The sequence below is a fragment of the Hippoglossus stenolepis genome, chromosome 10 (genome assembly GCF_022539355.2).
Source record: "Hippoglossus stenolepis isolate QCI-W04-F060 chromosome 10, HSTE1.2, whole genome shotgun sequence".
NCBI lineage: Eukaryota > Metazoa > Chordata > Actinopteri > Pleuronectiformes > Pleuronectidae > Hippoglossus > Hippoglossus stenolepis.
Genome location: NC_061492.1, coordinates 17,841,177 through 17,864,585, shown reverse-complemented (window position 1 = coordinate 17,864,585; position 23,409 = coordinate 17,841,177). Strand labels below are relative to the sequence as shown.

At 45.0% G+C, this 23,409-nt stretch overlaps 1 protein-coding gene across 1 annotated transcript; it reads left to right on the top strand.

The window, feature by feature from the left end:
- The first annotated feature begins 2,735 nt into the window (after positions 1–2,735).
- Positions 2,736–15,115, top strand: LOC124852607. Its single transcript, XM_047341714.1, has 7 exons — positions 2,736–2,904; positions 3,637–3,773; positions 4,030–4,155; positions 5,350–5,377; positions 5,525–5,557; positions 12,925–13,049; positions 14,951–15,115. Exons 1-7 carry the CDS (start codon positions 2,859–2,861, stop codon positions 15,113–15,115), a joined length of 660 nt encoding a protein of 219 aa, XP_047197670.1. The 5' UTR covers positions 2,736–2,858.
- Positions 15,116–23,409: the final 8,294 nt, after the last annotated feature.

The window sequence follows — 23,409 nt, the reverse complement described above, 5'->3', positions numbered from 1 at the left end:
TGTAGGACACAAGAGTGGCAGTGGGCGTGAATGCGAACTTGGATGAGAACACCTCTCTTCCCTTGACCGCGAGCAGCCCGGTCGGGAGCTCGGGCTTGTTCTTTCGAACAGTGCAGACCACGGTGAGCTTCCTCTCCAGGAGCTGCCACGCGAGTTCGTAGGAGGTGAAGTAATTGTCGCACGTGACGTTACGACCATGCAGGGTTAGGGTCCGCCGCTCGGCTTTCCGGTGTACACTTGCATCTTCCAAGCGTAGCTTGATTTCGCATCGCAGGCCACCCACGACTTGATCCCGTATTTCGCCGGCTTGCTGGGCATGTACTGACGGAATGGACACCGGCCTAGGGAGAAAAACAGGAGGAGAAGAGATGAGAGGAGATGAGATGAGGACGAGGACTAGCAGCCGCTATCTACATAACATAACATAACATAACATAACATAACATAACATAACATAACATAACATAACTAACATAACATAACATAACATAACATAACATAACATAACATAAAAAAAAGACTAACCTCTGAACGGAACCAGTTGCTCGTCCACGGTCACTTCGGGCCCCGGGTTGTAGAGGTGCGGTAGCCGCGACACCCACGCATCCCAGACCTCTCGCACGGCCGCCAATTTGTCCGTGGCTCGTCTCGTGTGTCTCGTCTCGCGGCCGTCGAAGCGCAGCAGTCTGGAGTACGTGTGGAAGAGTTTTTGGGGCATCGTGGCACGAAATATCGCCCGGCCGCTCTCGGCGTCCCACAGGCTGGCGGCGGCCTCGCCCCGGGACCTGTACACGCCCGCTAAGATCAGCAGCCCTACGTTGGCGCGCAGGTCGGTCTCGTCCATCCCTTTCCATTCGTCACCGTATTTTCGACGACCCTCACGATTCGTCATCTCCAGGATGATGTTCTCTACCGTCGGTGTGATGAACAGGTGGAACGTCGATGCTAGGTCACCGGTGCGGGACGTCGCATGGATCATGGGGCCCCCCGCTTTGAGCCGCAGCAGAGGAGGAGGAGGAGGAGGAGGAGGAGGAGGAGGAGGAGCAGTGGCCCTCCTCTCGGCCGTACGCCCTCGAGGACCATGTTATTTCCCCGTTTCTTGAGGGGAAGGTCTCTCTTTCCACGAGTCCGGTGGTGGTGGTGGTGGTGGTGGTGTCGCCGTGGTCTTGTCCTCCTTCTTCTTCTTCTTCCAAGGATGAAGAATCTGCAGAAGCATCACCCACTTGGTCGTAGTCTTCGTCACCGTCGTCGTCTTCGTCGCTATCACCGTCGTCTCCGTCTCCGTCCTCTCTGTCTTCTTCTCGGTCTGCTTTTCTGTCTGCTTCTTGGTCTGCTTCTCCATCTCCTTGTCCGTCCGCTTCTCGGTCTGGCTCCTTTGCGTCCACTTCGGGTTCAGAGGATGGTTGCTGGGAGAATAGCTGTTGGAGAACCTGTTCTCTGGTGAAACGCTCCTGACGCGACATCGTGCCATTGTCCGTGAGAGAGTGGCACACTGAGACTTATATGTGGGTCTAATGTACCCCCCCTTGATTTCAATTGGAATCAGGTGTGGGTCTAAATGACCCCACAGAGCACCACAGCGCCCTCTCTGGGGGTCTAAATGACCCCTCCCATGACAATCGAGAATGACAATCCATTGGTCTCAATTACCCCAGGAGAATTGGATAATGACAATCCTTGGGTCACCCTAACCCTAACCCTGACCGGCCAGGGCTTGCGTATGATCACACGCACGCACTCACGCACGCACGCACTCACGCACACACGCGCACACGCGCACACACACACACACACACACACACACACACACACACACACACACACACTCTGGGTCAATTCGACCCAGGAACAACACAAGGGTTAAATGCAGTTCAAAAAACACAATTACTAACCAATATGAGGATACAATACTGAAGAAAAAATCTTTACGTTGTTCTGCTTGATCTTTAGGAAGCACAGGCATATCTTATAAATGATCAGTAGACAAAAATAAAAGGATAAACATGACATGGACCCATAAAATGCTTAATACATCTTATTAAAGTTTAACTAAACCTCTAAAAAAAAAAATTCAGTTGAAAACCAATATATCTGGATATTTAGTAGAGCAAATATATATTTGGGAATTCGGCTGTGTTAAAACACAGTACATATGAGCACAGAAAGTACAAAAACAATAAAACGATGTGAAGGGATGACACTGCAGCGTCTCAACCATCCACGCCCGGAACAATAACAAGCACGTAAACATTCACAAACTAGTCCAAATCTCCCCGAGTAAGTCACAAACAGCGGTAGTTGCTCTCAGACAGTGTGGCAGCAAAGGCAGCTGCCTCCAAACAAAGGTGGGAGCTGCCGCGGCAGGTGCCCTAATGCAGCCTGGCAGCACTGTGATTTCAAGTTTCAGTTCAATGAAACAAAACACAGGCGAAGTATCAACAGCATTTAAGCAGAATCGATACAAATAAGACAAAGAAATCAGCCACATAAACGAGCATGTCAGTCACAATACGTGGAGAAATGCAGATACCTTATTCGTGGTGCTCAGAACAGTAACACGCTGATAAACATTCATAAACTACGTATAAATCTCAGGGAATTAGTCACAAACAGCGGAAGTTGGCCTCAGACAGGGTGGCAGCAGTGGCAACTGCCCCCAAACCGCTGTGGCAACTGGCAAATGCCTTTACAAATCAGTGGCAGTTTTTATTGCCATCGCTGCCCACACACACACGCGGCGCGGGAGACGGTGAAGGAGGCGGCTGCAGCAGCACCTGGGCCGGCGTTGGGACCAGGAAGTGCGATATGTTGCAGTAGACACCGGCTCTTGAAGTAGCTTGTGACATTACCGGAGGAGAATGGCGGAGTGGAGGATTTGCGTCGTGGTTCTGCTCTTTGTCGGTTGTGAGTAATGTTTAATTTAAATGATTATTTTCGAGCCTAAACATGTTCGCTTGTCAGTCAGAAATACAAAACAAGTTCATAATGAAGTCAGTGTTACGATTCTCAACTTTACACACTTAGATTATATTTCTTTTATATATATTATATTTCTTTATACTAACAAGATCATAAATTGTAATCCGTCAATGGAGCCCAAATAGTATGATAGTGTTTTAGGAGGAGGAGGAGGAGGAGGAGCTTTACAGCAGAGTAATGTGACCGACTCTGCTGAAGCTTCTGGAATATCCCAACAGTGTTGGTGGAAGCCACATGGTTTTTAGGAGATTGATCCAGATGCGTGGAGCATTAGAACTGGGTGCTGCTTCTCCATGTTTAGTTTGGACTGATGGGGACAGAAAGTAGACCCGTCCCAGACTACCCGAGGGGACTGGATGGTGAAATAGTAGTTGATTAGAAATGTAACCATTCAGTGCTTATAAACCAACAGCAATATTTTGAAATCAATTCTTTGATGGACAGGAAGCCAGGGAAAGGAACTGAGAACTGGCCTGATATGATCCACTGTCCCGGTGCTAGTGAAGACTCAGGCTGTTGTGTTTTCAATGAGCTGCAGTTGTCTGATCAATTGTTTTTACAGTCTATCGATTTGTTACAGTCTACCCAGCTCAGACCTGAGGGCACTTCATAATTGAATCGTGCCTCTGGTGATCGTCCTGTCTTTCCGTCCTCCAGATTGTCTTCTACAAGTTTGTGGGCCAGGGAACGTCACCTGTACTGTCACTCAGGGCACTGATCAAACCACCTACAGCGTCCCAGATGAGGGGGCATCAGGCTGTAGCTATTCGTGGGCCAACGCAAGTGACACAGGTGTAAGTGAAATAAACCAGATTATTATTATTATTATTATTATTATTATTATTATTATTATTATTTTCATATACCACAATTCCACATCTTGCAAGATGTTCATCTTATCGGCTTCACTCTTGTATTGGCATGTATATGTTATCACTTCATCAGTATGAGGGTTGAACTCATCTTGATGAGTTTCACATTGTTTTGTACACTTTTGTAATATGGTTTGTGTGACAGACTTTGTTTTTCCCTTCTGTATATTGACATTAGCACTCCGTGCTCGCGAATCAAGCAGAATTAACTAAGGATGGTCCAGTCAGGATTGCGAACGTGAGCACCTTCATCACCTCAGAATGCTTCCCACAGGTCATCTACAGGGGAGACTGTCTTTCAGAGGTATCACAGCTTTAATCTGAAAAAAATTGTTTTTGTTTTCTTATGCAAAAACGTTTGAAATGTAAAAAGAAATATAGTGACGAACTTCATTCTAAGAATTATGAATAGAAGGTACAGAATGTATACCTCAGCCAAGGCTGAACAATCCAGCACGACTGTCTAGTTGTTATTGTAGACATATTAAAGAAAAAAGGGAGTGGTCTGATCACCTAAATGATTACAGAGTGAAATGAAAACCAATGAAACATATATTTTACTCCTAACTACGTGTGTCTGCTAATAAACCTAACACAGTATTATATAGCAACACAAAATATGTCTCTAGAAAGGCTACAGTTAAACTACAGTTGTGGAACAAATCATTTTAAGAAATTAGAAAATTTGAAGCTGCACTAAATTGCAAATTTATAAATATCAACTCACTAAATATGACTGCAGATTTTAAAAATCTGTTATGTTAAAGTAAGAGGGCGAAAAAATTCCTGTAGCCGCTGCTTTGTCCTGATCCGTTGCAAAATTGAACGAGTTCTTCTCATGCCCCATCCCTCCTCCAAGTTTGGTACGAGTTTTTCCTGCATAGAGAAATATCTTGCCGCCTCCACCTCCCAACAACGCAACCAAAAATCTGTGAAGTGCAACTAAAACCTGTCCTTGGTTGCACCCTTGCGCCGAACATTAAGCTGGTCCGTCTATGTGCATTTTAGCGAGTTGTCTGTCTCTCTCTCACCTCTGAGTCTGGGAGCAAGTTGGAGTTAAGACTCACACACACACAGGCCTCAGGCCCCGACCACACTGAGAGAGCAGAGCCCCAACCCAAAAGCTCATCTAAATCATAACAATCGCAATCCTGTTTACTGAGCTGGTAACATACAGTATATCCTGTTCCAAATGTTTAATATTTCTTCAAGAGCATTTTTTGTTAACAGAGCCAGAGAGTCGTACTTATTCTTTTGATTGTGTGTGGTTTATTGTTATTGACGTTGTTTTTTAGGATGTTTTGATATTTTTAATTCTAATTCAAATGTCAGACTAAATATTCTTAATAATTAAGTTCAATTCTCTTTGAAAGGGTGTACTTTCATGTTTGTGGTATAATATTTAATAATATATCATTATTACACACACACACACCTAATTTTCCGCCCGGAAAAATCCTGTTGGTCACTTTATTGTCCCTTTGTTTCTTCTCCATAGAAAGAAGAGCACACATCTAACTGCACCAGTGAGTATCATTTCCTGGCAGACCTATTCATGAAGTTTAATGATGCTGTGTTTGATTCCATTGTATTCTTTGTATTTAAACTTTTAATTTAAAATGTGTATTTCCATTTATCCAACGTTCTGATGTAAGAATGTTTTCTTTTTACAGTTGTCTGCCGTGAAAAGGTCGTGCCTCCGGAAGGTGAGGATGTATTAAAACAATAAATTAAAGTTATAGTGTTTGTGTCGTTGAGTTGTGTCAGTCTAAAGCTGCTTTCAGACATGCACAGAACTCTGGAGAACCTCAGGACATTCTCCAGAGGGCTGCTGTATATGTGATCTGCTGACCCCCAGTAAAAAAGTGGAGTAGTGATAGTCCAGAGGAGCCGATGTGGGAGAACAGCAGAGATCCTCCTGAGGATTTACTGCATGGTAAACAGAGGTGTTGATGATGTTTTTAACACATGACGGAAGCAAAAATTGAAAACACCCAAAAGAATACATACACATATGTTGTGTGGGATGAATATGCAGAGCCATTCACGAGAAGACAGTTGCAAAGATGTCAAGAGAGCTTTTGATGTTGATGCTGAAAACAAAATCACATGATCTCCCAACTGACATAGTACGTTAAGTCCCATTTCTGTCTGCGGCACCACCCCCACCTGAACACTCCAGATTTCTTGTGTTGTAAACGCGTTTGAGAATTTCTCCTACAAAGGTTCCAGTGAAAAAGGCAACCTTCAGAGAAAAGTCCGACTAAATTCTGTAGACATTTTTAGGAAGTCATGTCTGAAAACACGAGGTGAGACAATGATAAGGTTTGAAAGGATAAGGTCACATCATGTCTGTACTTCCTCTAGGTCACTCTTTCACTTGAAGAAGCTTCCTTTCATAAGTGACAGACAGCAGTTAACTGTGATTTAAGAAAAGGCTAAATATTCAGTTTTTACAATGAGTACATATTCATCTTTACGTTACAAAAGAGTTAAATGGTATCGATTACAGACATAGACAATTTCTGCCGACTGCACCAAATATGATCTTTAATGATATCAAAAAGATAATCAATCCTAGAGTATGTTTGGTGCTCTAGATGAGAAAAAAGTTAATTGTTTCCTCATTCAGTGAGGCCCAGATGTCTATCATAGGAAATTTAATGGGTTCTTCCTGATACATACCACAACTGTTCACCAAGTTTCCTCGTGGAAGTCCGCCCGCAGTTTTGTGTAATCTTGTTTATAACCAAATAAACTTACACAGTGAAAACATAACGTCCTTGGTGGAGTGGAACTATGCGACTGTTGTGGGATGAGACGTGGTAGACACCCTGCCTGACCAGTTCATATTATAATTCAGAGACTTAAATCTGTGGATTTATTATTTTAAAATTGAGCTAAACCCCTTCCTACCATTTCTTGTCTGATTATGTTGCTGAAATTAAGAAGACCACCTCTCTGGATGATTCCTGTCATCATCATTTCCTCCGTTATTGGGCTGCCTTTTGTTTTGAATGACGTGAAGCACAAGTAACAAAATATTAGAGGGACCTCTATCTGTTAACTAAATCATTTTATCCAATTAATTGTCCATTTAATCTCTAAATCTGTTTCTACTGCTGAGAACTACATTTATGCTTATAATGCTTCCTGAAGAATCTTTTAGTACAGTGTTGTTTTCTATTATTACATCATTGCGTTGTTACTGCTGCAATACTCTTTACATCTGGCCAAAATCAGTGCTAAGTGCCTTTTGTTATGAAATGATGCATGATCTTCTCACATCCACATTTTAGCAAAATTGCAGTCGTTATAAGCTGAAGCTTTTACATAGATCCAAGGCTTTTAAAGACAAACTGTCCATGTGAATGTAATCAGTTCAGGACGTGCTGGTTTTAGGATGCTGGTATCACTAGGACCTCGAGCAAAGACTGCTTCAGATGTACCTTTGTACACTTCACATCCACCACTGCTGTCTTCAACTGGACACAACAGACTCTCTCCTCCTTTACCAGCTGGAACCACACATGGCCTAAGTCAGGTTTTAAGTTTTTTCATCTTGTAATTTTTATTGGCAAAAATCACGAAACATTTTTTGATAGTCCCAACATTGACTATGTTTACATGGACAGCAATATAAGGACTATTAACCTTATTATGAATAAGACATCATTCCAGTTGTGATGTTTGCCTGAGTTAATAATAGAACATTCCATTCATACTCCTGTTTACATGTTACAGACTGCAGCCCGATCAGTGAGACGTACTACCTGTGTGTTTACACTTGAACCCAGGGCATAGCCACCAAGCAGTTGGTAACTGCCATATGTCCATGGGGAAGGATATATCGCCGTATATGTCTACATAGTGTACCCAGTCAGAATACTCCACATGTCTTGATTTGATTACGACTATGCCGGGCATACACTGTGTGCGATATGAGCCAGATTTTGACCAGATTTCTGAGTCGCGTGACATATTTTAGAATCGGAGCAATTTTCAGCTTGTCTTGCGATTTTGTTCTGTTGTTTACAAGGGGCGGGGTTTGAGGATGGCCAGATGTCCTGATCACTCTTCGGATTAGTCGGATGAATTTCTGAGATGTCAGAAATGTTGTTTGACTGTCGCCAGGCTCTTGCACCCAGGTTGATTTCCCATAATCAGCACATTTTCTCTCACTTAGTTGTGTGAAAATGGTAAAACACAATAGTAGGAAATTGTCTAAAGCAATTGCACAGCAAGAAAGAAAAAGGAGATAAAGGGGTTCTTGCATGTACAGTCATCAGTGTAGATCAAGATCAATTTACAATATAGTTGCCTCAAATGCAGTTTGTTTCCTTTCTGCAAAAGATGGCCAAACTCGTGCCTCCATGTCTTCCAAGCTACTTGTAGCTGAATGCTGATGCCTCTGGCACACAGAGGACACATATGATCAAGGCAGCATGTTTCTCCCTTGTTCGGCATATCAGCAAACAGACTTTGAATTCTTCTCAAAAAGCAGATGCAACGTAGAGTCTGGAGCAGTCAGGTAGTGTCGGAGCTGTGACTTGTGATTGCTCTCACGTTCACATTGTGCAAGTGGAAGATAGCTGTCCCAGAGATTTGTTTCATTTTAATGGTAAAATCATCTGGTCCAACATAACTCAAGGTTCCTCACAGTGAACTAGGGGCCAAACTAATACTAAGGTGACTATCTGGTCAACAGTAAGAGCTTCCAAGATGTTTAGGGTAAATATAATGACTTAGTCTGAATCTGGGCAGATGTTCTGGGTCATCCAGGCCTTGATGTTCTTGAGACATTCCTGAAGTTGAACCAAGTGATTACATTCATCAGGCTTCAGAGATAAGTAGAGCTGTGTCTTCTGCATAACAATGGAAGTGTACGTGATGCTTCTGGATGATGTTGCCAAAAGGGAGCACATATAAGATGAAGAGTATCGGTCCAAGGACAGAACCTTGTGGACCTCCATGACTAACCCAATCTGTGTATTGAGGAGCTATTGTTAAACATTAACAAATTAAAATCTATCTGATAAATATGATTTAAACCAGCCTAATGTCGTTCCTTTAATCCCCACATGTTGCTCCAGTCTCTGTAACAGAATCTTGCTGATCTACGATGTCAAATGCTGCAGTAACATCTAACAGACGGTGCATAGAGAGACAAGTCCATTATCTGATGCCATTAAAGGTCAATGTAAAATCTTTAACAGTGCTTTTGACAGGATTTTGGAAATGAAGACTTGATAGGTCTGTAATTAGCGAAAACATCTGGATCAAGAGTGGCCTTTTAAGCAGAGGTTTAATAACCGATACCTTAAAAGCTTTTGGTACGTAGCCAGTTATCAAAGACATAATCAGATTTAGTATGGAACTGTCAATTAGGGAAAACTTCCTCAAATAGTCTAGTTGGGACAGAGTCTAATAGACAGGTTGTTGGTTTAGAGGATGAAACTAGGGAAGAGTTCAGGAAGACCAATTGAGAAAAGGGTCCAATATAAATCTGGTGCTGCAGTGGTTCTATGGTTTCACTTGACAATGTATCTATGCTGTTCATGGGGAGGAGGGGTGGTGGATTGTTTACCTGATGTTTATGATCTCATTTGTAAGTGAAGTTCATAAATCTCAGAGTTAGAGGACTAGATGGATCAGTGGAGCTGTGGCTCTCTGTCAGCGTAGGTGAAAATCATCTTGGCTGGTGAAATGCCACTTCCTCACCAGCTTCCGTGATGTTTTATAACACGCCTGAGTATTACACCATGGAGCTAATCACATCTGATTTGAATTTCAGTGGGCAACAGCCAAGGTTTGTTTTTAATGAGGCTGTTGTAGAATAATTAAGAAAGTTATCAACTAGTGTGGGAGTGAAGATTTGATAACTTTCCTGTATTGTAGTGACACATGTAATAGTGTGTAATGTGTGTAAAATATAATTTTTTTAAATGGTCTGACAGAAGAAGGTTTTGGGGAAATATTATTACATTTTCAATGTCTATGTCACAAGATAAAAAGTGTGATTGAAAAAGTGAATGGGTTTATTTACATGTTGAAACTAATTGAGTTCCATGAATGAATTAAATGCTGAACTAAGTCATTGACAACATCACAATAAATGTTGAAATTCACCGACTATAATGACTATCTGTCAAGAACAGCTCAGATAGAAATTCAGAGAATTCAGTTAAACTGAGTAAGGGGTGCAGGCGGACGATATATGATAACCATGAATTGGTTTATGTGATTTCAGACTTACGATGAGCCGATTATAAGATTTTCAAACGAGTTATAACTACCTTTAGGTCGAGGGCTTAGATCGATTGGTCACTTAGCACTGCTGCAAACCCTCCACCTCTGCCTGTGCCTCGAGGAATATGATTGTTAAAATTGGTGAAGCGCCATTTAAAACTACATTCACCATTTTGAAGCCAGTTTTCAGTTAGATAGATAGTAAATCGATTCGTCAGTAATCAGATCATTTAATAAGTGTTACATGAACGTGTTCAATGAAAACTGAACCACAAATCAGTTTACAAATGATTAACGTGAAAACATTTTAAAATCATCATCGACAGGCTATCACGTGAGATACCAGGAACAAGGTTAGTGTGTGTGTGTGGGTGTCTCATAAACTCTGGAGAGAGAATCAAACAAACACAAATTAAAGTTAATTTCGTTTCTCATAACTTGTAATGAGTGTTGGTGTTTATATTGAAAGTGTAAAGTGAGCTCAGGTCAGTGAGTGTGGGAGGACGACACTGAGACTTGACATGATACAACCAACTGGGCTGCTTCTGATCCTTAAACACATTCAATACATAAGAGAGAACACACACTGTCACTGAATCCAAATAGACGGGCCTCAGCTTACAGGATCTAAGTCTCCATGAGCGCCGCCATTGTTGTGTGACGTCAGAGAACTGGTGCTCAGTGAAGTCGGGTAGATGCCTCTTCCCCTCGAGAACACATGTCCAAACTCCGACTTTGAGTGGCGCCCATTACACTTTTTCAAGTAGGAGTTTAAAATTAATGATGTCCGATTTGTCTGGAACTAGCATCAACTCCGCTTTGCTCCCAGACTCAGAAGAGATGAGAGAATGACGTTAACGTGGGTGTTTCCCCAGCCGCAGCTACGAGGTGGCATCGCTTTAAATGAATTGTGGGACTACATTTTCTTCTTACCTTCATCAAGGATGGTCTGGTGTTTCATGCTAAAGGTGATAAGTTAGGAAGCATTGAAGCCCTTTCTTATCATTCAGATTTCGAACAGCTCTTATAATGGCTATGCTACTGAAATACTTCAGGTCATTTCACTCTGAACCTTCCTCCTGAGAAAAAATGTATTATTCTAACACAACCACAGTCACATTGTAACTGTCTCCTTCAGTAACTGATCAGTAAACGCAGTGATTTAAAACAAACATATTTAATCATATGAACTGGTTAAGAACATACATGTACATACTGAAAAGGAAAACATTTTAACCATAAAGACATGGAGGACATTATTTACAATTAGTATATATATATATATATTATATGATGTATAATCAAACCAGAAACAGGGAATATCAACACAAATCTGTCATGTTAGTCAATGAGTTATATTTTCTAGGGACATAAAATTGTTTAACTGATAAAAACAGGAGAAAGGGGGATTCTAAATTTATTTATAACAGTGAACTATTAATATGTATAATATGAATAGTTGCTGACAAATCCTAATAGCGGAGTTAAAATCGATAACTTTTAAATCTTTAACCACAGAGCAAGTAAATTCATTCTCCCCTGTATGACTACTCATATGCAGTTAGATTCCCTATTAGTCTAAATATCTTACCACACTAGGAGCAACTTAACGGTTTCTTTTTTCCTCTATGAATCCTCATATGTACAGTTAGATTGCCCTTGTGGCGAAATCTTTGACCACACTCAGAGCAAATCTAAATGGTTTCTCTCCCCGTATGAATCCTCATATGTTCAGTTAGATTGCCCTTTGGCGAAATCTTTACCACACTCGGAGCAACTAAACGGTTTCTCTCCTGTATGAATCATATGTTCAGTTATTAGATTGCCCTTTGGCAAAATCTTTACCACTCGAGCAACTAAATGTTTCTCTCGCATGAATCCTCATATGTTCAGTTAGACTGCACTTTACAAATCTTACCACACCTGAGCAACTAAATGGTTTATCTCCTGTATGAATACTCATATGTTCAGTTAGATTGCCCTTTGGCAAAATCTTTTACCACACTCGAGCAACTAAACGTTTCTCTGTATGAACTCATATGTTCGAGTTAGACTGCACTTTCAAGCAATCTTTTACTACACTCAGAGCAACTAAATGGTTTATCTCCTGTAAGGAATACTCATATGTTCAATATCAACTCTTAGTTCAAATCTTTTACCACTCAGAGCAACTAAATGGTTTCTCTCCTGTATGAATACTCATATGTTCAGTTAGATCGCACTTAGTCTAAATCTTACCACACTCAGAGCAACAAAATGGTTTCTCTCCTGTATGAATACTCATATGTTCAGTTAGACTGCACTTTCAAGCAATCTTTTACCACACTCAGAGCAACTAAATGGTTTCTTCTCCCTGTATGAATCCTCATATGTTCAGTTAGATCGCACTTTAGTCTAAATCTTTTACCACACTCAGAGCAACTAAATGGTTTCTCTCCCTGTATGAATACTCATATGTTCAGTTAGACTGCACTTTCGGCTAAATCTTTTACCACACTCAGAGCAACTAAATGGTTTCTCTCCGTATGAATCCTCATATGTATAGTTAGATGGCTCTTGGCTAAATCTTTTTACTACACTCGATAAACTAAATGCTTTCTCTCCTGTATGAGTCCTCATATGTTTAGTTAGATTGCCCTTTGGCTAAATGTTTTACCACACTATACAACTAAATGCTTTTCTCTTTACCAGTTTTATATTTCTATATCACTTAGAGACTGTTTGTTATTTTTGTATTTAAACCAGACTGAGGTTCCCTGGTCTGCATCCAATCATCTTCACTGTCTGCAGTCTTGTCCTCATACCTTGTTGTAATGTCCATCAGGACCTGAGTTCCTGGCTGGTTCTTGCTCTCCACAGTCCGCCCGTTCTCCTCAGTCTGATTCGATGAAGCTGTGCCAACTGAGGATTCTCTTCATCTTCTTCACTCTTCACAGTGACATAGTCAATGTGAACTTGATATCAACCTGCTCAAGTTGTTGAAGCTGCTCTCCCTCTCCTGATTGGTCCACGGTTCCTCCTGTTCCTCTTTAATGTGGGGGCTCTGGGTCCTCCTGGTCCACAATGGGGCTCCACTGCTGCTGCTCAGGGGAACCTCTTCTTTATTCAATATGAGCTGCTGTATGTCTGCAGGACACACTGAAACACAAATACACACGTTTATCATTCTCAGAGTTTCCCAAAGGTTTTAAAAACTTGTGCTTGTGTCGTTTAATGCCGACTGTTATTATTTTTGAACGATCACACTTCAAGAAGCAGAGATGTTGGAGGTAGTCTCACAGTTACCTCAGCATCTCGACACAGCCTCGTAAATTGAAAAAGGACAAACACTCATGTTTCCAGTAAAAAAATGTTTTATATTTTGAGGCCAAATAAACAACTTAGACACTAGCAGAGCAGAGCCAGTGGAAGTAGTTAGTTGGTTAAGCTTGTTTCAGACATGACCTGTGGGTAAAACCAGAGAATTGTCTCCAGAGTTTCTCCAGAGTTTGTGTTTCACACATGAACAAATACAGCAGCAGGTTTTCTGCACAGACTTGTTCGCTGGCTAACAGCATCAAATCCTCCTCATTATTCACCAGGTGAAGGCAGGAGCAGCAGAAAGAGACAGGAAGTGACGTTATAACTCTGCTGCATAGATCATGTGATCATGTATACATCACCCCGACAACGCCGCCAGCTCTTATCACCACAAACTCTCTTCACATCTCTGTCTGGTCTTCTAGGGATGACGTCATACGGAGGAAGGAAGATGGCTGTGTCGTAGTCAAAGTTTGAATTCACCCAAAGAGCAACTGAAGCAAAAAAACAAATAGCCAACAATCATCTAAAGTGTGGGAGTTTTTTTAGACGGAGACCAAACAACATGTTTCCAAACTCTGCAAAACTAAAATGATCACAGCAGCACAACCGTGATGCACGAGCACTAGAAGCTGAAGCAGCCAGGGAGATTTCAAGATGGCAGTTGGAGTAGACAGAACCGGGCAAGTTTAACTTTTTGTCCTGAAACAAGTGTAATATATTACGATTATCACGCGTGAATGGAATAGAGAATGATCAACACCTGGGATCATCTGAACTGCACAACTCCAGTGACTGAATCAATCCACGTTGTAAACCAGTTTTAGTATTTAAATAAAACCCAGATTCTCCAGTTCAGAGAAAGCGCTATGACATACAGATTTTATTCATTCTTGTCACAGCAATCGCTTTGGAAATCAAGCATCCTACAAATAGGTTCTATTGTTATTAATATAACACAATAGTGATACTATGGAATGATATACTGTTTTAAAATATTGCAGTATCATAAATATTCACACAATATGTGTCTGTTTTTCAGGAATAGACGTAGCTTGTGTCTGGAGGACTTTACACAAAAGGAGCCAAAACGCATGAACACCCCAGATGTGTGCTGAGTTTTCTAACAGCATCTTGCAGATGATTATCAAGGACATGTGACTCCCTGGTTGCAGTTGGGGGTCAAAGCCCTAATCCCTTTGATCTACACATTTCATCAACTTAACCAACTAGACATTATTTAAACTTATCATTCCCCTTTTAAGGAGGTTAGTTTGATCAACTCGTGTTAGCAGAGCTGATGCTAGCTAACGTTAGCCTGTGAGCGGCTCCTCCAGGACTGACCAACTCTGTGCAGCCGAGTTCGGGCTTCATGACGGCATCGGAGCAGTTTCTGGCGGCAGATCTCCTGCTCTGACCGCTCCATTCTGTCTTCGTACACCGCCACGGTTTCCTCAATCCCCGCGTCGATCTCCTCCGCTGCCGCCGTTAGCCGCCTGCGAGCATCGCTCTCAGCGCTGGGACTTGAGCCGTTTCTCCTTCCTTTCCAGCTGCAGCAGAAAGTCTTCAGCGGCAGCGCTGATCCGCCTGCGTACCGACACCTGCAGCAGCTGCACGTCGCACATGTTCCTCCTCTTGCGCACTTTGAGTCTCGAGCGAACAAAGTGAGCCAGGGTCTGGTAACAGGAGACATCCGAGCTCAGAGCCAACAGTGACGCGCCTGCTGACTGGAGGACGAGGAGGAAACTAAAGTACTAATACTGCACAGTAGAACATATGAGGACGAAACATGACTCTAATTATAAATAAATGAATAAATATAGAAATAAATGAATGTATAAATAAATGAATATAGAAATACATGAATGCATAAATAAATACTTAAATGCATAAACAAATGAGAAAATAAATATAGAAATAAATTCAAAAAATAAATGTCTTAAATTTATCTCCACATATATTTTTCTGTATTTCTGTGTCTGTATGCTAATGATGTTGGTCCTAACCCTCCTGATCAGTGAGTTGCCTTCATCTCATGTTGTACTGAGCACAAACAGCTGACGAGTCAATTCTCATGATGTTTAAAATGCGACATCATAAACTCTGAGCTCTGTAGCCCCGGCCTAGGAATAGATTGAAATATACTTAACCAGTGGGGAAGAAGAATTGGATCATTTACTGAAGTAAAAGTACCAAGACAGTAAAGTAGAAAAGCTGCCATCTTGTGATGATTATGTCATCTACAGTCAAATTCCCAGCAGTAGTAGTGATTGGGGATCCCACCTATACACACTCAACTAATCCTGAGTCAGTCTCAGCTATCAATCATGGATGGCGCTCCTCAAACGGCCGCCACGGTGTGTTGCTGTCGTGTTCTTTTTCCTTAGGTAGAGAGGGTAGAGTCATCTGGTCTGAAAAGTATTGTAACGACTGGTAGTTAGGATTATGTTCTGTCGACTGCTATGTGGTCGTTATGACTTATGTTCAGCTAAGTAAGTTCAGCTATGTTCAGCTGTGTTAAATAAGTTCTGAGATGTCCTGAGGGTCAGTGAACAGACGGGTGGGGCATGTGATGTTCTAGACCAATGGCTGTGGGGTTGTGGGATGACAGGCTCTCATTGGCTGGTTTGTTAGCGGGTCAGGGTGAACGAGGAAGGGGAGTGAAGAAGACGGTTGTTGTTAGGAGTAAGCCGGCAGAACAAGAAGTGTGACATGTTTGGGTTGACTTAATAATTGCAAATAAGAGAAGAAGTTCCGTGGTCGCCTGTGAGGCGTGACGCTTACATTGGTGTCAGAAGTAAAGTTCAAGCCTCGATCCCGCTGTATACTCACGGCGGGCTACAGTGATTTTTATTTGTTAGCAAGATGAGCTAAAGAAAATTAAGCGGAGGAGGAAGCCGACTGTCGGCACATATCAGCGCTGACGAGGGCCAGGGTGCGGCCGAACACAGAGAGCGCCGGTGAGAGAATGACCGGAGGATGGCCGGAGGGGGCTGGCTTCAATCGGGGCAGTTGGAGGGAAGAATGACGGCGACAGTCGCGGGTGGAGCTGCAGAGAAGCCCTCCTCCCCACAATGAAAACCCCCAGATACGACGGGAAAGCTAACTGGGAAGCATTCCATGCACAATTTGAACTGTTAGCCCACACTGGAAAGTGGCACGGAGGAGAAAGCCCTCCAGCTCGCTATGTGCCTTACTGGGGATGCTCTGACTAGCCTGTTGCTGCTAAGCCCCGCTGATAGAGCGACTATGATGCGTTAGTGGGGGGCTTTAAAGAGACGGTTCGGATTGTGCTCAACAGCCAGCCTGCTTCGCTCTGAACTGTGCAGTAGACAGCGTCGACACTCGCGGAGCTGCTGAGGGATCTCGCCAATGACATTGGAGGGGCTGGTCCACCGCACCTATACTTACATGCCCCTGTCATCCAGAGTGAGCTAGCTCCGTGATCATTTCCTACAGGCTCATTACCAGCTGACCTGCGATCCAGACACACGGCCCATCCCAGATGCTGGAGCGCTGGGACAGTCGGGATGCTGCGGTGGATATTGCACAAGTGAGAGCTGGGCGCGCGGAGCCGAAAGTTAAGTACAGCAGAACCTGCCTGGGTGAAAACTAACGCAGCTCGTGCATGCCACCACACTGCAGAGGAGCTGTGGCCCCAAGACCTCATTCTAAGGGTTTGCTGGGGATGTGGACAGCCTGGCCACCTGTCTCGACAATGCCCTCGCACCCAGCTAATCAGGGGAAACGAGCCAGGGACCGTATAATCGGGACAATGTGGACCCCCGCTTTGCTCTCCGACCCCTTCGAATGAAGAGAAATTGCTGCACTAATCAGGTGGGGAGTGCTACCATCAGCAAATGAGGTGCTGACAGCCAGCTGGATCGCCTGTCATGCTGGGCCAAACGTGATTGAGACTGCTGGTATGCACCATTGACTATCGAGGACAGAGTGTTTTGCGCCAGACACAGGCTCTGGCTTACGCTGGTGAAACCCGCGAGATGGTAAAGAATAAAACTAATATTTTCCCACCATAGTGAAACTTCAGACAGTCACTCTGGGAGCTTAACACCTATGGTGGGGGAACATTAGTGACTCTGGGCTGGGGAAGAGGTTTGCCTGCTGTCCAGTGTGGGTTGTGAACCGAAGATTGTATACTGGGGCTGGATGTTCTTGGGGCATTGACTGTGTCATTAGTACAAGGAGGGGACCTCACTTTCCAGATGGACACACTATCCAGATGTATCACACCACCCCAGCCAGGCTGTCTTGTGACTCACAACATTACAACAGGGACAACTGAGCTTACAGTTCCTCAGGGAGGCGCGTCTACGCCATCTTCCACCCCGCCAACCACTGGCCTGCACTCCCACACCAGCCCTCTACACAGCCTGGAGGAAGAAGAGAGAGCACTGGCGGAGGGGTCTGGCAGAACAACTGTGATGGACTAACCCCAATGAACAGAGTCTGCTACTACAGTCAGCTGGAGTTCAAGGGACTGTTTTCTTGTCAGGGAAATCATGTTGGCTCTGACTGATCTCATCGAACACAACATCGAAACGGAGAGGCACAGCCCATTAGATGAGACCACGACACCTTCCCTGGGCCAGACAAATAGCTGCTGACAAAATTCTGCGGGAGATGCAACAGGTTGACTCATTGAGCCCTCCTCCAGCTCATGGGCCTCCCCAGTAGTCATGGTCCCCAAACAGCAGAAGGACGCACTTTCGATTCTGTGTGACTTCAGGCCTCAACAAAGTGACCAAAGGACTCCTATCCCCTTCCATGCATTGATGAGGCCCTTGATTCAGTGGCGTCTTCTGTTCTCTCTGCTGGATCTGCGCAGCGATATTGGCAGGGTCCTCTGCTCCCTGAGGCCAGACCCAAAGCTGCCTTCATCACCAACGGAGGTTTGTGGCAGTTTAAGGTCCTCCCATTTGCCTCTGCAATGCCCCCCGCCACGCTCGAGCAATGATGGACAAGGTGCTGGCTGATATTCCCACGAGTGTGTTGTATATCTGACGATATCCTGCACACGGAGAATCCTTTGAGTCTGCCCCCAGGTCCCCGTGGTGCTGGAGAGGGTGGCAGCAGGACTGAAACTGCATCCCAGAAGTGCTGCTTCATGAGACGGGAAGTGACTTTCCTTGGTCACACGGTTGGCGAGGGTGGTGTTGGCACCAGAAGAGAAAGTACAGCAGTGAAGAACTGGCCTCCACCCCCAGTTCTGTACAGGACCCAAAGAGCTTCCTCGGCCTGTCCTCCTACTACAGGAGTTGCGTGAAGGGGTTCTCCTGTTTGGCTGCGCCCTTGTTCTGCTCATGAAGAAAGGGAGGCGCTCTGCATGTTATATGTCAGACAGCTGCTCACTTCGCTGCAGGAAGCCCTGCTGGAGGCACCGATCCTCTCCCGCCTGACCTCACTTCCCCTCTCCCTTTCGTTCTGACACGGATGCCAGCAACGCCGGCTCAGGTGTTGTATTGGCCCAGGTGACACCTGGGAGAAAGAGTGGTGGCGTACTGCTACAGGACATTCAACAAGGCTGAACGTCGCTACTGTGTCACCAGGCGGGAACTGCTCGGGCCAGGGTCACGCCATCCGGCACTTCAAATATTACCTCCAAATTTCCCACTTCACTGTCCGGACTGATCATCTCGCTTTTACAGTGGTTAATGTCCTTCAAGGAGCCGGAGGCCAGCTGGGCACGCTGATCGAGGAACTACAGGCATATGACTTTCACAGTGGTACACAGACCAGGCATGCAGCATGGCAACGCAGATGCACTCTCCGTCGGCCCCAGCAGCGACGGCCGCCGCTACTGTGAAAAGGAGGCACAGGAGTGCGAATGCTTGAAGACTAGTGAAATGTGGCCTGGGGACCTGGGGGTCCGGTCTGCTGATCAGGGACTAGTGGCTGTGGATACAGTGGAGTGGAGGAAAATCAAGAGGAGGATGGCAGACATCAGGCCAGTATGCATGTGGGTGGCACGACACAAACCACGGAGGAAGGATCAGGTTTTCTCGGGCCACAAAGGGACTATGGTCAGTGTTTGAAACCCTGCGCCTGTGTAATGGGGTTCTACAAAGGGGGCATGGAAGGAACCATACAGGAGAGACACGGTGGCAGGTGGTCCCAGGGGCTCTGAAGGAGACTGTGCTCCGGCTGTACATGGAGCTCCTGGATCTGGTCACTTGGGATCTCTAAGACTCTCCGCCGGCCTCTGACAGGGATTCTACTGGGGCCAACATGAGGCGTAGATGTGAAGATTATTGTCGGCCACAAGTACAGCTGCAACTGACGCAAAGGCCCTGCCAGACAGATCCCATGCACAACTCCAACAGTTTCCAACAGGGGGTCCTATGGAGTAGAAATGGGGTCGATGTTCTAGGGCCATTCCCCGCCCTCGAAAGGGGCAATCGCTACGTCCTCACCGGGCCATGGACTACTTCACCAAGTGGCCAGAGGCATACAGCCTGCCTGGACCAGGAAGCGGAGACCATTGTAGATGCTTTGTGGAAGGAATGTCTAGCCGTTCGGGCACCGAGGTCATCCACCAGGCTCAGGGCAGGAACTTTGAGTCCCGTGTGTTTGCAACCATGTGCTAGTGCTGGGTTCTACAAGACACGCACCACACCTCTCCACCCCAGAGTGACGGGGCTTGGTCGATGGTTCAACCGCACACTGGCGCAACAACTTGCCATAGTGACGGCTAAACACCAAGAGACTGGGACACCCATGTTCCCCTCGCGGTTGATGGCATACAGGTCTGCTGCCCAAGACTCACATCCTGCTCCCCCGCCTACTCATGCTAGGCAGGGAAATCCGACTCCTCGGGTTGAAATGATGATGGGCAACCTCCTGGACACCCCGGTGGATCCTGGTCCTGAATATGCCAGGAAATTACAGGACCGCCTGAGTCTGCCTGGCCAAGTTTGCCAGGGGCCAGCTGCAGAGTGCAGGCAAGGCAGAAGAGGAACTACGACGTACATACCAGAGGACGGCATTCTGCCGCGAGTTGGTCTGCACAACCCGCAGAGGAAGAAAGGCAGGTGCCCAAAGCTGGACAGCAATGGATGGGGCCCTGCAGGGTCCTGGAGAGGCTGGAGTGAAGTTGCATAGGTTCAGCTGCCGCTGAGAGAGGAAGGAAGGTTGCCCTCCACAGAGATAGACTGGTTCCTATCGGGCACGGCGACTCCCACTGCGATTGAGATCAAACACAGGGTGTCAGGACACTGTCTCGATCTTTCTCCCCAATACCCTCTGATGTGCCGTGTTCCTATCAAGTTCCCCACAGTCAGATCCTTTCCCTTTTTCCGGTCCCTGCCCTGGATTCCACGCTGGCTGGACTCCCCTCTGCTGCAGGGTCACGCGGCTGCAGAGAACTGCGAGACCTCCTGACCGCCTGGGAGTCTTTGCACTGGCCGAGTGGACCTAGATGGGGGAGGTAGTGTAACGGACTGGTAGTTAGGATTATGTCTCTGTTTGACTGCTATGTGGTCGTTATGACTTATGTTCAGCTAGCAAGTTCAGCTATGTTCAGCTGTGTTAAATAAGTTCTGAGATGTCCTGAGGGTCAGTGAACAGGTCGGGGGTGGGGCGTGACAGTTCTAGACCAATGGCTGTGGGGTTGTGTGGGATGACAGGCTCTCATTGGTTGGTTTGTTAGCGGGTCAGGGGTGAACGAGGAAGGGGAGTGAAGAAGACGAAGTTGTTGTTAGAGTGTCGGGTTAAGAACAAGAAGTGACATGTTCGGGTTGACTTAATAAATTTAGCAAATAAGAGAAGAAGTTCCGTGGCTTCCGCCTGTGAGGCGGGACGCTTACAGTATTTATTTAGAAGCAATGAACAGCTACTACATAGCTATGGGCACTCAACGTATAGCCCCAAGCCGCCTAATACCGCTCGGGAAGTCAAGAGTCGCCCTGAACGGACGACAGGTGCAATTCTTTATAATAATAGGTAGAACTTTATTGTCAATAGACTAGGGGAGTCACGTGGCTAGTGCACAGGCTGGTCCCAGCCTCTAGGCACTGGAATCCGCCAATGATGAGTGGGAGCTGCTCTCTCGCTTCTGGCCCCTCCTTGGATAGTAGTTGGGAAAATCTTCACATTCTGACAGTGTTTGGTTTGGTGTTTTTAAAACAAGCCTTGAATCGGCTTTGACAGCTTGTGAGTTTTGTATGGCATGCGCCTTTCCTATCTGTCCCTTCAGACCCTAGTGGCAGGAATTCTTTCTAAGGGTATGTCACAGTTTTTAAGAAAACAGTATCTATGTATGTGTGATGTTTGAATAAAGCTAATGGAGTTTAGGCTGTAATATAGTAAGTTAGGTATGAGAACAAGTTAAAGTACAGTGTATGTATGCCACAGATGTACAGTCTTCTCAAACACAGACATTCAGACAGGTGTAAGATTGAACTGCGATGTGACGACACACACACACAACAATCAACTTCAAGATTAAAAACCAGCCAGCAACGGCTACTATCAGTCACTATGTGAAGGCCGCACATTTTCCCACATATTCAGCCCAAACTGCCCCTGCCCCCACCCCTGTCTAACATACTGCATTTGTTTAGGAGTTCAGTTTCACAAGCATCTTTGCTGGTGACACGATGTATTCCCAGCGAAAACATAGATTTTAATTGAAGAATAATATTCAAAGGAAAACATAGATTTTAGTCTTAACAGTGCGCACTTCTGTGTTTTTAGTCTTTAATTCAGTTTGCGTCTAACTTGGATTATTTTTACGATGGATGAGCTACTTAACATCAGACTCAACACCATCTGATTTATGTCCCAACTTTCTCGACTCTCTGTGGGATTTATTGGATTTACTAATCAAAGGTGCCATGGTCCTCGGTCACGAACGAGACTGAGGCGGAGACGGAGAGGAAAACGTGTTGGGGCTCCTTGCAGCGCCTAGGAGAGGGATTACGCCGCCTCTACCGAGTATACTCCTCTTCATCAGTAACAAAATGACTAAGTGCGCTTCTCACTGTGGACAATAGAGACTTTTCCCTTTCTTCTGTTTTGGTGTTTTACGGAATCGCGGCTGACTGAATCTACACCGACTCTGCCGCACAGCTGACCGCCAGCTGTTACGGCGGATTCGGCGCATCCATCCTTTCACAAAGCAAAAAGCTTGGTGGGATTTGTTTCTTATATAAACCACTGCTGGTGTTTACGTGAACGTGATTTTACCATCCTGTTCTCCGACCTAACTATTTTTCATCACCAGATTGTCCATTTTCCAGAATTCACTTCTTTATCCTGGCGGAGTTTACATCCCACCGCAGCTGATGCTGAGAGGTCAACGCCAACTCGCGATCAGATAGGAGTAGAGAAGAGAACACATATTCCCCTGTTATTGTCATTGGGGACTTTGGGTCAAGGGCAACTTAACTCACGAACTCCCCAAATACAAACAGTTAGTCAAATGCTCCACTTAGAGAATACTTTGACCACTGCTGCTGCAGTACATCAGCAGGGCTTATCATGAAGTTTCCAAGGCTGCTCTGCTCTATCCGACCACGATCTATTCATCTTGATCCCAGCCAAGACAGAAACTTAAACTTTCTAAAACCTGCTGTGCTGACATCTAAGAACTGGAGCAGCGTGACTGCCTGACAACACAGCACTGGGACATTTTTTAGAACTGCTTCTCCCAACTGTCTGATGAATATACAGAGGCTGTGACATCATACATCCGCTCTGTGAGGACAGATGTATTCCAACACGCACCAGGGTGAGTTACAACAACGACAAGCCCTGGCTCACAGCAAGTAAAACTCAAACAGCTTGTCATAGTTGAGGTGGCCTCTAAGAGTGGGGACAAGGATAGGTTCAGACTGGCTAAATACTCGCTGGCAAGGAGATTAAAGAGGCCAAACGACAGTACTCTCAAGAAGCTGGAAAATCAATTTGCAGCCAAATAACCTCTCGCTGCCTGGAAAGGCCTCCGGGTGATCACAGGCTGCAAACCAAATCCCACTCTGTGGAAGACCTT

Excerpts from the sequence above, each read along its gene's own strand:
- LOC124852607 (XM_047341714.1), top strand. The coding sequence starts at position 2,859 with ATGGCGGAGTGGAGGATTTGCGTCGTGGTTCTGCTCTTTGTCGGTT. Across the intron at positions 3,774-4,029 it reads CCAACGCAAGTGACACAGGT|CACTCCGTGCTCGCGAATCA; the intron begins GTAAGTGAAATA and ends TATTGACATTAG. Across the intron at positions 5,558-12,924 it reads AAAGGTCGTGCCTCCGGAAG|GACCTGAGTTCCTGGCTGGT; the intron begins GTGAGGATGTAT and ends AATGTCCATCAG.